The sequence below is a fragment of the Neomonachus schauinslandi genome, chromosome 4, assembly GCF_002201575.2.
Source record: "Neomonachus schauinslandi chromosome 4, ASM220157v2, whole genome shotgun sequence".
NCBI classification, from domain to species: domain Eukaryota; kingdom Metazoa; phylum Chordata; class Mammalia; order Carnivora; family Phocidae; genus Neomonachus; species Neomonachus schauinslandi.
In genome coordinates, this window is record NC_058406.1 from 50751322 (window position 1) to 50766405 (window position 15084).

Below are 15084 nucleotides of genomic sequence, written 5' to 3' on the forward strand. Positions count from 1 at the left end.
CAGTTGAGACAACTTTTTTGAACAATGTAAAGTTCAGATGGTTACATTTCATCTCAAATATGCATACTGCAACCTACACAATTATTCTCAAAACAGATAAAATATGTTTTGGACTAAAGCTAAGTGTCTAGATTTCATATCTTGGCAACTGTTCTACAATTTGCTTACATTCTTTTCAAAAACATTTTGTTTACTGGAAGTACTGGTCATAGACAAACAATGATGGTATTTTTTAATATTTCCAGAAAAAATGAAAATACTAAGTACTATATAATGCCATCTATTGACTTAGGAATATTTGTATCAAGTTGTCTTAAGTAGAGGTTGATTATGTAAAGTAAATAAATTTCATGCCTTACCATGTGATGATAATGTGACATTCCATCTGTATCAACCCATTGAATGGTCATGTTTTAAATCTTCAGCATAACAAATTAAGAATAATTATGAAATTCACATCCAAATCTAACAGAAAAAGGACCTTTCATCTCATTATTTTTCTAAGAGTCATAAAGCCAATATTATTAAGGAAAGTAAAGTTAGGCTTCCTTCCTAAGTAACTGAAAAAAGAAAGAAAGCCTTCCTTTGTTTAAGAAATTTGTATTTAGCAGGGGAGAGACTCTTTTATTCATATACTCTATCAAAGCATTCTCTGATTTGCCACGTCCAGTTCTTTTGAAAACTATGAAAATCTCAGTGTACCTTTTCATGTTATTGTGTACATTTTAATTTCCCCTGAATGTTACATAAAGCCTTAAGAATGTGTGGTAGATGTCTATTTATTTAGAACATTAGCATGTTATTTTTACAATTATACTGCTCTGCCTGTAATAAAGACTGCAACTGATGCTAAACAAGCTAGCAGTGGCATGGAAAAATAAATAGAACTAGGGGACCGACTTGAAGAAGCAACAACAGCATAAATGTTGGAATTTTCTTGATACTGTCTATTTTAACTATTCTAGGAAAATTTTATGAGAATCTGAAGGACATTCTTTTGATCGTGAAACAAGTAATTTGTTCTTATTTTCATTAAGTACTTAGTAAAACAAATTCCATACATATTATGGGAGTTATTTTTATATTATATAATTTCTAATATTACGAAGATCCCCCAAACATTTTAAAATTTAAACAGTTCTGAATAATAGCATAGTAAAAGAAAGGAGTAAAGTAGAAATTTCTATAAAAAGCTGAAGGCTAGATCCCCAAATAAGGAAGGTATAAAGCAAATTAGTTTGAGATGTCAAAAACACTAGCAAAGTCCTTGTAAAATGAATGTATAAATAAGAAGGGTTGAAAGTTATTAACTCAGCAAAAAAATTATATATATATATAAATGTGTTGATGTGCATCATCTTTAATCAAAAACAAAACAAAACCACCAAAATAAAAAAATACATATATTATGAACCAGAAAGAGAAGAGTGAAAAACACTCAGTAAAAACACTCAAACTCAAAGTATAAAGGAAATAAGCTTCAAAAGATTTTTTAGGCAACAATACTTTAAAAAAAATTAGTGGAAAAGCTAATGAAGATCTGAATACCTCAGGAAATATAAAAGCCAATGCAGCTCTTGCCAAGAAACAGAAATGGAAGATGACATATATTCTAATATATATTTTTACAGCTATCACATATTTTATTTATCTAAATTCAGTTTTCATTTAAACCACAACAAATAATCAATGCTTATTAGAAATTTTAAAACATGATTTAGTCATAGGATCTCCTTTATGCATGAATAAACACTAAGTCCTTAAGGAAAACCTGGTAATGGGCAAGTTAGTTTTAATGCCTAAAATACTAGAAAATAGTTTTAAGGCTGGTCATGCATAAACACACAAAGAATTGGTACATACTAGATAACTGAAAGGAGATAAATTTTAACACATGGAATATAACTTTAACGTCTTAATAAATGTTTAGGGAAGGAAACAATACTTTCGGAAAATTTTTTCTCATTATTAAAGTGATCCACTTATTCTACAATTTTCTCTCCCTCATTTTTCAAAACTTGGTGAAAGCCAACTCTGTAATTCTAGTCAATTCTAGGAAATTACAGATTGAAAAAAAATTCACACCACTCGCACAGAATATATAGAAGAAAGATTTCCTCTGGTTTGGAAATAATAAACATTCCAATTTCCCATTATAATCCTCTAAAACTTGTCAAGTTAAAAGAGACTGAAACCACTGAAACTCAGCTACACATTATAATCAATTTTCACAGTATAGGAGAGAAGAGATCTTAAGCCTTTTCTAAGAGCTAACTTCATATTCTTAAATTCTTGGGATCACAGTGGAAGTTAGCTGCTCTACTGAATGGCTCAGGAAACCTGCTCAGCTCTCTTCCCACATGAGCTTTGGAGGATCCTGTCAGGGCTGTTTCACTGCATTACCCAGGTGGCCTTTGGAAGTAACAGGGAATCCCAGCACTTTCCACTGCAAACTCATCACACTGGCTGTTAAAGATCCTAAATACAGTCTAATATACTAGATTGGTTGAGATGGTTTCAGTTATGCCTCATGTCTGAATCTAAAAACTGGGACGACTAGATGATTTAATTTGTTATAAGAAGAGGCAACATGGAACAATGAAAAAACCATACTATTGGAGGTTAGACTGGTCTTTAGTTGGAATCTCTGCTCTGACACTTAAGTAGCAGTGTCTTTGGGGAAGTTACTTAACATTTTTTGTCTTTTTTTTTTTTTTTTTTAAAGATTTTATTTATTTATTTGAGACAGAGAGAATGAGAGACAGAGAGCATGAGAGGGAGGAGGGTCAGAGGGAGAAGCAGGCTCCCTGCCGAGCAGGGAGCCCGATGCGGGACTCGATCCCGGGACTCCAGGATCATGACCTGAGCCGAAGGCAGTCGCTTAACCAACTGAGCCACCCAGGCGCCCAACATTTTTTGTCTTTATTCCTTATCTATAATGACAATGATAACAAGCTATCTTGCAGAGTTGCTATAAAGATCTGCTGATCCTAGTGTTGGGAACATAGTAATTACTGGTCCTCAATAAATGGTAGTCACTGGTACTCAAAAATGGTAGACTAAAACATGGCTACCCGTTTAAAGGCCTACCTTCACTTGCAGAGATTGCAAAATGGCATTCATGTCAGTAATATTAAAATGATCCCTCTTAAGTTGGTCTAAAGGTTTTAATATTTTACAGTCCATGATCATTTTGCTTACTGAGGTATGGATGTGCATGTGTTATGGGAAAACCTGCTAATTTAGTTTCCCACACTGTGAAATGCTCAGAGGCATATGAGTTCACAGTAGATCAAACATCATTAATGATCTGAAAGTTTTCAGAACACTGGTTACAAAGTAACTTTTTATGCTTTGTGTAATCCTAATTCACCATTAAAAGTTGCTATATATTAATGCATTGTTCCCCCATCTGTCTATATTCTCAAGAAGAACTTTTAATAAAAAGACAAAATTTAAATCTTAAACTGAAAATTGTATTTCAAAAGATATATATATATATATATTTTTTTTTATAAAGATTTTATTTATTTATTTGACAGAGAAAGACACAGCGAGAGAGGGAACACAAACGGGGAGTGGGAGAGGGAGAAGCAGACTCCCCGCCGAGCAGGGAGCCCGATGCGGGACTCGATCCCGGGACTCCAGGATCATGACCTGAGCCGAAGGCAGTCGCCCAACCACCTGAGCCACCCAGGCGCCCTATATATATATATTTTTTAAAGATTTTATTTATTTGACAGAGAGACACAGCGAGAGAGGGAACACAAGCAGGGGGAGCGGGAGAGGGAAAAGCAGGCCTCCTGCTGAGCAGGGAACCCTATGCGGGGCTCGATCCCAGGACCCTGAGATCATGACCCAAGCCGAAGGCAGTCGTTTAACCGACTGAGCCACCCAGGCGCCCCTCAAAAGGTATTTTAAAGTTTAATCTTCAGGGAAGTTATCTTATCAGACATGGTCTGCCAAATCAGTATAAGGTTTGCAAATGAGATTTATGATCTTTTAAAAAGATCACACTAAAAAACTCATGATGATTAGTTTTCAATGGTGAAATGAGATGAAAGGATCTTTTTATATAAATGAAAACACAATTCTTTACCTTTGTTGGGAAGTCCTGAACTCTTCTTTTCAAACAGTTTTTGTTCTGTTACTTTTTTCACTAAAAAACAAACAAACAAAAACCCCCAAACCAAAACAAAACAACTCATGTTAAGAATTAGCATGGAATATGAATAATTTCTCATCCTGGGATAACTTCATAAGAAAAAAATAATTTGAAGTAATACATACAGGTATCAAGTACAAACTGCAATATCTTATTATATCTTATTTAAAGAATGAGCACCATATTTTTAAGAAGCTTGATTATCAGTTTGCAAGGCATATTCTTTTCCTTCGTATTCAACAAGAATCCCTGAAGTAACATATCCTGGTAAAAGATATATGGCTTCTTATTCTCTAAATAATACTTCCATTACATGTCCAGTAGTGCCATATATAAAAAAAACTCTATCAGATTTAAATTTGGGAAAAATTATTAGGTTTATCTCTAAAACTGAAAACATTAGAATATATATTTCATTTACAAATAAGGAATGGAGAGATGCCATTGAAAACTCATGAATTTTTCTTACTTAGTTCTTTTGTTTTCTGCATTTCTCTTGGTAAGAAACATGATGCACGGGAGATACCAAGGAGATTTTCAAGCTCTCTACTGCCCTCCAAAGCCTAAAAGAAAGACATCTTAAATGAGTTAAGTTCTCTACAAATATAATATTACTGACAAGTCTAGTGAAAATACAGTTTACTGTTCTTTTCATCTGAAAAAAACTCTGTGGTAGGAAATTTAACTTTTTCTGGCAGGTCAACTACTCCAAGTTTTAAAATGTGAGAAAGTCAGATATTACTAAAATATTATGGTTAATTCATGTTCATGTAAGAAAAGGAATTCCCATGAAAAGTAAATTAGACATATTCCCTGCAAATTCTTTTCTGGATTTGTTTCTCCATGCTGGGGCTTCTTTCCTATTTTCCTTTTTCAAATGGAGTGGTAGACATATGAAAAATTATATGCCGAAAGGAAAAAAAAAAGCTAACCTGTATACTGCTTAAGTTTTGCATTATTTCTGTGATTTCTTCTGATGATTTCTCCACTGTAGATAGCAACACCATGAATCTATAAATGAAAAAAAAATTAGCACGATCAAGCATTTAAACACATTAAATCATTTTCACACCTTTAATTTTTTTCTTTTTTTAAGATTTTATTTATTTTTTGACAGAGAGAGACAGTGAGAGAGAGAACACAAGCAGGGGGAGTGGGAGAGGGAGAAGCAGGCTTCCCGCCAAGCAGGGAGCCAATATGGGGCTCGATCCCAGGACCCTGGGATCATGACCTGAGCCGAAGGCAGTCGCTTAACAACTCAGCCACCCAGGTGCCCCAACACCTTTAATTTTTTTTTAAAAGATCTTAGATTCAGTTTTCTAATCCTTTTCTTTACAAAGTGGTAAAAGATGTAAATGCTCCTCCTTCATTATTTCATCCCTTTACAAACACAATATATATTCTCAATCATCCTGCATTTGGGATTTTTGCTTTCTTTCACTCCCACTGAACAGGGGGTGAAGATGTGAAGATATAGTTAGTTGGCTTGCTCCTTTCTCCACAGTACCACTTTGAGAACAATAATATACCGTTCTCCTTATTTACCTTGATCTAAGTCTATGAGTCAGTGTTACCAGTAATTTTTTTTAATAAAAAATAAGTTTTATGGCTTAATAAATTTCAGTGTGAAAAAGATTACAAAGGCATTAAGTTTGAAAACAAAGAAAACTTCATTTGTAATCCTATCTCCTGAACATATCTCTAGTTAACATGCTAGCATACAGGAAAAATTTTCTTAGTTTTTTTTGAAACAATTTCTATAACTTTATATCATACTTTCCTTAATATAATATTACATATATATTTTTTTTGCCACATCACCCAAAGGTTTATAATTTTCAAGGCTGCACAATATTATACCTAGTAAGCATACCAAAGATGACTTAACCATCCCTTATTGCTGTAGTTTTAGTGTTTTTTCCAATTTTATGATCTCATAGCTGTATATAATCTACATCAGTGCAGTCTAATAGAAATAAAATGTAAGCCACATATGTAATTTAAAATTTTCTAGTAGCCACATTAAAAGTAAAAAGAAACAAGTGAACTTAATTTTAATAATATATTTTCTTTAACCAATATATCCAAAGTATTATCATTTCAACATGTAATCAATAAAAATTATTGAGATAGTTTATGCTTTTTTTCAAAATCCAGTGTGTACTTTACACTCATAGCACATCTCATTTCAGACTAGTCACATTTCAAATGCTCATTAGCCACGTGTGGCTGCCTAGTGACTACTGTTTCAGAGACCACAAATCTATATTATTGATTTTATGAAAGAAACTAGAAATTTTATTTAAATGCTTTTCAAAAATCACATCAGTGTTATCCATTAACATTTCTGTGCTATTAAAAATAAGATTAATATGACACGTTAAATTTTCATACACAATGAATATGTAGAGTATGTTTCATCCACGTAAAATATATGAGTATGCAAGCAAGGAGTGGAGAAACAGCATTTATGCAAAAACTAAAACTTATGTGAGGAAAATGGAATTGCAGGTGATCTTTTCCTCTTTAAAAATTTTCCCTTATTATCATGCATTTCCAATGAAAAGTCACCTGTCAGAGGCCTTACTTGCTTACCACCTGAACCTCAGTTTGAAAGAGAGTGACATAAAGGAATTCCAGCTCCTTCCATTGAGCTCCAAAAGTCTCAAGGAGCAAGTGGGCTTAAGTGACTCCCACCCAGGGCTGGGAACCTCCAGCTTCCCCTACATTATACCAACACTACTCACTCCCTCAGGGGGGCAAAGCTGAGGCAAATGAGCTATTTCACCATGAGAAGCAATCCTAAGGGCTCTTTACCTCGCATTCTTTTCCTGGGAGGACTGAAGTGGCAGAGCCTCTCTACACTACCTTACCTACCATACCTTAAGGAACTGATGATATTCCGTGTTGACCCTTACGGAATTATGTGGGAAGGATGGGACCTGCAGGGTTGCCATCTTGAATGACTCCAAGGGGCTCTGTTCAGATAGATTAAGATGGGAATGGTGCCCCCAGGAGTTGTGCATGTAGCATCCCCAACAGACCTGTTAATAATTCTGTTTCTCAAGTTAAAATAGTTATTGAGGGGCTGAGCTAGGCAAACTGTTTTCGACAAACTTGGAGAGCTGTAATGGCCTGAACATCAAATAACTGGGGAAATTGTTTTCAAAATATCCTTCCCATGCTTGAGCTGCTTTTGCAGGGAAACTTGTCTTCACTGCATGACCAGTAGACTAGTGGACAGTCCATCATTCTTCTCATTTTTTAAAATTTTAATTTAATTTTTAAGTAAACTCTACGCCTAACATGGGGCTCAAACTCAGGATCCTGAGCTCAAGAGTCAAATTCTCCACTGACTGAGCCAGCCAGCCAGCCCATTTTTATTTTAATCTCCTCTCCTCTCCTCCTCCTTTTACTTCTTCCTAGATGAAATCAACTCCTCCCATCTTGATAGCAACCAGTTTCATGGAACAGGTACACACACACACACATTTCAAATCATCACATTATAGACTTTAAATATATACAACTTTATTTGCCAATTACACTTCAATAAAGCTGGGGATAATTACATAAAGAAAAAAAGACCCTTAACCTTCTGCCACACATGTCCTTCTAATGTGTAATCCTGGATTTCCTATTTGTATTCTTCACTCTCTGGCCTAAGCTGTGAGTGCTACGGAAATCTTATAGCAGTATTGATGGTGAATATTACAAGTATATGATTTCCTGGGCCCCTGATGCTGCTTAACTCTTTTACTTAATTTAATGAATATTCTTTTTCTTTTTTTTTGCAAATCATTGCTCAAAATAATGGTCTAAACCCAATCTCTGTTCCTCCATACTGAAATTAAACTCTTATATTCAGATTTCTGCCTTACTACTCTACTGGTACTATATTCTCAAAGGCCACAAATGAACTCTTATTTAATTCCATTACTAAAAACTTATATCAAAGTTACTACCTGTAAGAGACTGTATTTATATATAATCTCAAGAAACCTGGAAGTTACATGTACATCACAGGGACAAAATCCTGAGGTTTTTCTTTATCCTCTTAATATTATGTCTTACAGAGAAAAAGGTATATAGGTCACAGAACCTCTACTTAATCTAATTGTTTATCTAAACTGATTATTTTGGTAGCTGGATTGTAACAATGAAATATGTTGCTAAGTTTTTTTTTGAACTCTTTCTAAAGTCAAAGCACGGTAGTTGTTACTTTACAAGCTATATCTTAATCTTTAAAATAATTCTCTGTGATAAACATTATCTCCATTTTATAGATACGGAAAATGAAACACAAATTATTTAATTATTCAGGGTTACACAATAAGGAACACAGTCATTGTGCATTCTTTGGGATTTTCTATATATAACATTGTGTTGTCTGAAAATAGAGACAGTTTTAGGGGCGCCTGGGTGGCTCAGTTGTTAAGCGTCTGCCTTCGGCTCAGGTCATGATCCCAGGGTCCTGGGATTGAGCCCCACATCAGGCTCCTGGCTAGGCCGGGAGCCTGCTTCTCCCTCTCCCGCTCCCCCCACTTGTGTTCCCTCTTCTCTCTCTGTGTCACATAAATAAATAAAATCTTTAAAAAAAAGAGATAGTTTTATTTCTTCTTTTCCAAATGGATGCCTTTTGTTTTCTTTCTTCTTCCCTTCCTTCCCTCCTCCTGCCTAATTGCTCTGATTAGAATTTCCTGTAAAATGTTGAATACTAGTGGTGAAAACGGGCATGCCTATCTTGTTATTGATCTTTGGGGAAGGCTTTCATTCTTCCATGTCAAAAATTTTGAACAGTTGAAAAATAAGTCTCTTGTAAACACTGGTTTCTCTTTTAGTCTTTACTTACCTACAGAATATAGGCATGACTTTATTTTCATTTTAAGTTTTTGATAAGCATGTTCAACTAACTCACTCCTAAAGACCGGGTGATTTAAGCAGAAAAATGAACCATAAATCTGATTCTTGTTGCATAACTGAATGCTTAAAACATAATAAAGAGTAACTCAGACTTAGAATTCTTTTTTCCCCCCAGATTTAGAATTCTGGACAGTGGCTACCTGTCACAATTAATTGTATTCATAACAAACAAACAAATAAAAAACCCAGTTCTAGCATAATTCTTTACAATTAGAAAGATTTTATTTGGATTAGTATAGAAATTTTTTAAAAATCTAAAAAAAAAAACTGCTTTTCTATCTATAAGAGAATAAGCCAGTGGTTAAAAATAAGCTTTATACAACAGCAGGGACTTTTGTGGTGATGGGAATGTCCTATATTTTGATGGTGGTGAACGTACACATGTGATAAAGTTACATGGAACTAAAAACATATATATACAGACACCAGTGAGTACATGTAAAACTTAAGAAATCTGAATAAAAATCAGTGGACGGTGGCAATGTCAATTTTCTGGTTGTGATACTGTCCTACAGTTTTGCAAGATGTTATCGTGTCAGTAAAGTGAGAAACGGGTACACATGATCTCTCTGTTTTACTTCTCACAACAGCATGTGAATCTACAATCTGAAAATAAAAGGTTTAATGGAAGTAAACCTGCAGAAAGATAGTCACCAATACTGTATTTTCATAGCAGTGACAATAGCCAGCAGCAAATTGCCAAGAGGAAGAAAAGCCAATGGCAGTGAATTATATATTTTCCTTTCAGAGTATAAAGGATATGGAAGTTCACATAAAATATTAATGTGTAGGTGTTTGTTTATAAATGAGCTCTATTGACATGTCACTAACTGCTTGTTTTCTGGGGAAAAAAATTTTAAACCTAGAATGTGGAACTATATTTTCCTTTTGGAAGAATTCTTATATTTAAAACTTACCAAATTGATTTAATAACAGGATGTCATTTTAGGACATATACATAATTGAAAAACAAAAAGTGTAAAAGTATACATTGTATGCCACCTTTGTATAAAAAGAGAAATCAGAAAAAAGAAATGAAACAACTTGATTTTATAAAAATAAACATAAGAAAGGGAAACCAGAAATTAATTAATTTGGTTACCTACAGGGAGTAGATAGAATGGGGAGGGAGTGACACTTCTCTGAATATACTTTTTTTAAAGTTTTGGCTTTTGGAATCATATTAATGTTTTACATCGTTAAAAAATTAAATCAAAAAGGATGAGAGAAAAAAGTTTAAATTGAAAAAAAACAGAAACAAGAGAACCTAACTACTTCAAATGAATAACTAATTCTTCAAACAAAGAACTAGTCCAAGTAATGTGGAGAAAAAAGAACCCTCTTACACTCTTGGTGGGAATACAAACTGGGGCAGCCACTGTAGAAAACAGTATGGAGGTTCCTCAGAAAGTTAAAAATAGAACTACCCTACTATCCAGTAATCGCACCACTGGATATTTAACCCCAAAATACAAAAACACTAATTCAAAGGGATACATGCACCTCTGTTTATGGCAGCACTATTTACAATAGCCAAATTATGGAAGCAGCCCAAGTGTCCATCAGTTGATGAATTGAGTAAAGAAGAGGTGGTATATACATACAATGGAATATTATTCAGCCATAAAAAAGAATGAAATCTTGCCATTTGCAACAACATGGATGGAACTAGGTAGGGAGTATAATGCTAATAAGCAATAGAAGTCAGAGAAAGTTAAATACTATATGATTTCACTCATATGGAATTTAATAAATAAAACAAACAAGCAAAGAAGAAAAAAGAGAGACAAACCAAGAAGCAGATTTAAAAAATTTTTTTTAAAAATATTTTTAAAAATTTTATTTGTCAGAGAGAGAGAGTGAGCAAGCACAAGCAGGGGGAGCGGCAGGCAGAGGGAGAAGCAGGCTCCCCGCTGAGCAGGGAGCCCAGTGTGGGGCTCAATCCCAGAACCCTGGGATCATGACCTGAGCTGAAGGCAGATGCTTAACTGACTGAACCACCCAAGTGTCCCCAAGAACAGATTTTTAACTATAGAAAACAAACTGATGGTTCCCAGAGGGGAGCTTTGTGGAGGGGGGGATGGGTGAAATAGGTGATGGAGATTAAAGTGTACAATTATCATGATGAATACTGAGTAATGTTTAGAATTGTTGAATCACTATATTGTACACCTGAAATTAATATAGCACTGTTAACTATACTGGAATTAAAATAGAAAACATTAACAAAAGAGAACTAATCCAAGTAGTTTTGAACATAGTAATTTGATTATATACTGTCAAATTAAAGACAAAAAAGATTTGCAAACAAAACTTGAATGCTTTGCAAGCTTGTTTTTAATAGAGCTATGAGTGCAGGAATTCTCAAACTATTTTGTGTTCATGGTAAGATTAAGCAAATGTGAAAATATACTGCTGCTATGAGGAGCCAAAGATGTAGTATCTCTGAGAAGGGGTGCAAATACGGAAAGGGTGAAGCAAGGAAAAACCCTTTAACACTTTGAACTCATGAATTTTAAAAAGGCTGACTAATAGAAGGAATGATGGAGTTAGAAAATCACCACTGTATAACCAACTTAGTAGTATTTGACTTAGTAGGGTAGACTATCTTCCCACTGTAGGTGGGCATCATTTAATTCACTGAGGGGCTGAATAGAACAAAAGTGGAGGCAAGGAGGATTGGTTCCCTGCCTGCCTGTTTATTTTTTTAAATTTATTTTTATTTTTAAATTTCTTTTATTTATTTCTTTTATTTATTTGACAGAGAGATAGTACAAGTAGGCAGAGCGGCAGGCAGAGGGAAAGGGAGAAGCAGGCTCTCTGCTGAGCAGGAAGCCCGATGCGGGGCTCAATCCCAGGACCCTGGGATCATGACCTGAGCCGAAGGCAGCCGCTTAACCGACTGAGCCACACAGGCGCCCCTTAAATTTCTTTTATTTTTTAGAGAGAGCAAGAGAGCGAGCATGGAGGGGAGGGGCTGGGGGAGAGGGAGAGAGAGAATCTCAAACAGGCTCCATGGGCAGCATGGGGCTTGATCTCATGACCCTGGGAATATGACCTGAGCTGAAATGAAGAGTCAGACCCTAAACCCACTGAGCCACCCAGGCGACTCATCCTGCTTGCCTGTTTGAATTGGGACATTGCTCTTCTGCTCTTGAACTTGGATTTACACCATCAGCTCCCCTGGTTGTCAGGCCTTTGGACTTGAACTTGAATTACACCACTGGCTTTCTTGAGTCTCAAGCTTGTGGATGGTAGATAGCGGGACTTAGCCTCTCTAATTGCATGAGCCAATTCTTCATAATCAATCTATCTCTATATATGCAAGTATATACATATAACTCATTATCAATACATTTTAATTATTTTTTTAAAAGATTTATTTATTTTAGAGACAGGGAGTGTGTGTGTGCATGAAAGTGGGGGGAGGGGCAGAGGGAGAGGGAGAGAGAGAATCTCCAGTAGACTTCCTGCTGAGCATGGAGCCCAATGGGCTTTATCCCAGAACCCTGAGATCATGACCTGAGCTGAAATCAAGAGTTGGATGCTTAACCAACTGAGCTACCCAGGTGCCCCAATACATTTTAATTATTAATAACAATATCAATGTCATTTTATTATCATTAAGTGTTATATTTTATTAATACTATATTATTATTATATTATCACATATATATGTATCTGCAATTGGTTCTGTTTCTCTGGACAACCCTAACCTATACAATTGCCAAAATGAAATATAAAATGCTATGATCGGGGCACCTGGGTGGCTTAGTCGTTAAGCGTCTGCCTTCGGCTAAGGTCATGATCCCAGGATCCTGGGATCAAGCCCCACATCGGGCTCTCTGCTCGGCGGGAAGCCTGCTTCTCCCTCTCCCACTCCCCCTCCTTGTGTTCCTGCTCTCGCTCTCTCTCTCTCTGTCAAATAAATAAAATCTTTAATAAAAAAATGCTATGATCATTTAAAACTGATGTACAAATGTGAAATGTTCAATTTAATTTCAGATTTTCAAAAACCAAGTCTTTAGAATGGCTTTACAAGCTAATAAAAGAAATCTAACAAATGGAACAAATGAAGAACCCATTACTAAAGCTAATAAAACGGCTTTATTGACTAGGATTGAGTAATTTTATAATGAGTGGAAAAAAACAATCAGCAAGCCATAATTTTTATCTATTGTAAAATATCTTGGCTTGTCCTTAAGTTCACTAATTCTAGTATCAAGTCATGGAGTGATATAGATAAATAATAGGGATCTTTAGAAATAAACATTGAGAGAAATTAAGTAAATATAGGCAAATTCCTAAGTGAACCATAACAAAGGTTCTTGTTCCCTTGCTACTTTAAAGCTCACTGCTACGAGAGCTGTTGTTAAAAATCTGGAGCTGTAAGAAAACTGATGGGTTCAGAAGAAAAAGGATGGGAAGAAACTATAAAAAGTCAGAATAGCTTAAGTGGAGCTGATTTGGGGGAAAGCAAGGGTAAGTTTGGCTTGCTTACATGGTATCACTGTTGTCCAAAAACACTTCCTCCTTCACTGCCCACTTTTATCCCTAAGTTTGTTATACTTCAAATAATTATATCAGAAATTCATTTGGTTTAGCAGGTATCTACTTTCGTTTTTTTTAATTTTTAAAATTTAAATTCAATTAATTAACATACGGTATATTATTAGTTTCAGAGATAGAGTTCAGTGATTCATCAGTCTTATTTAACACCCAGTCTTATTTAACACCTGGGTGTTACCTGCTTTCAACTACAAGATTATACATTTTTCAAAAACTGTTACTTGCCACTTGCTCTCACTGTATGTCCTTTGGTACAATTTATTTTTGTGTGTATATATTGCCAATTTTAAAATACATTAAATAAGTTAAACAAAAAGAGAATGCTTTCCCTTTTTTGGGAAAGATTTTATTTATTTATTTTAGAGAGAGAGAGAGAGCATGAGTGGGAGGAGAAGCAGAGGAGGTGGGAGAGCAGACTCCATGCGGAACAGAGCCTGACGCAGGGCTCAGTCTCACAACCCCGAGATCATGACCTAAGCTGAAACCAGGAGTTGGACACTTAACCAACTGAGCCACCCAGGAACCCCAAGAATGCTTTCCTCTTAATATCTAGTTGAGACTGGTTTCACTGAGGAAATGGGAACTTTGCTTAGGGGAAGGAAGGAGTAGTAATTTACAACGAAAATATTTGTGGGACAGGGCACATGAAAATATTTGGAGCTGGGGGAGCGTGGCTAGGAAAAGCATCTAGTAAAAGCAGATAAAGGGGGTATGCTGATAGATGTAGGAGATGCCAAACAAAGAAATTTCTCTGTGAAACTCTTCCCTTTGTCCCTGTTGTACTAAATGGCATTCAATTTTTGTATATTTTAATCTAGACTAGTACTGATGAAGACTATAGTTCAGCTACGTTATGAAAAAAATAGACTTCTGGGGTTATAACCACAAGTTACAACACTATTCGTATGGAAAATGCATTCTGAATTCCACTCAAATGATTTAAAAAAACATTTTGAAACATAATTTATAACCTATTTCTAAGTTTGGAAAGGTATATTAACTTACAACATAAGACCATAAGCTCCCAATGGGTAGAAATTTCATTTTCTTCATCTTTACCCACCCATCATATTGTGTGGCACACAGACGATATAGCTGAAAGGGTAAATGAGCTGAACATATGAACTACTTTGAAAATTTAACCCCCTGTTCTGGTTAATTCAGTGTTCCAGCCTTGGTGGATAGACATAACTATTCTTTCCAGGATATATATGGGAAGTAGATTTTTGTAGATAATATCTTCATTCAAGGCAGCATTGGCTGGCCAACAGGAAAATGGTTGGGTGCTGGCATATAAAAGCCTCCTGGGTTCCTCTGGATCTCTTACTCTGCTGGCTTCACTGTGTTCCTAGCTCTTGAACCAGCTATTTGTTAGGCATTATGTTCCCAGATAACGGATTGTTTTTCCATCCATATAAAATCTGAAA

General features: G+C 35.3%; 1 protein-coding gene across 1 annotated transcript in view; it reads right to left on the bottom strand.

The window, feature by feature from the left end:
* The window catches only part of LOC110571795 (integrin subunit beta 3 binding protein), a 59071-nt gene that overhangs the window by 7268 nt on the left and 36719 nt on the right, over positions 1–15084 (bottom strand). The window contains exons 5-7 of the mRNA XM_021679958.1: positions 5098–5176; positions 4635–4728; positions 4100–4159 (exon numbers count right to left, since the gene is read on the bottom strand). Of these exons, the coding sequence (XP_021535633.1) occupies positions 4100–4159; positions 4635–4728; positions 5098–5176 (233 nt within the window). The remainder of the gene's footprint in view (positions 1–4099; positions 4160–4634; positions 4729–5097; positions 5177–15084) is intronic.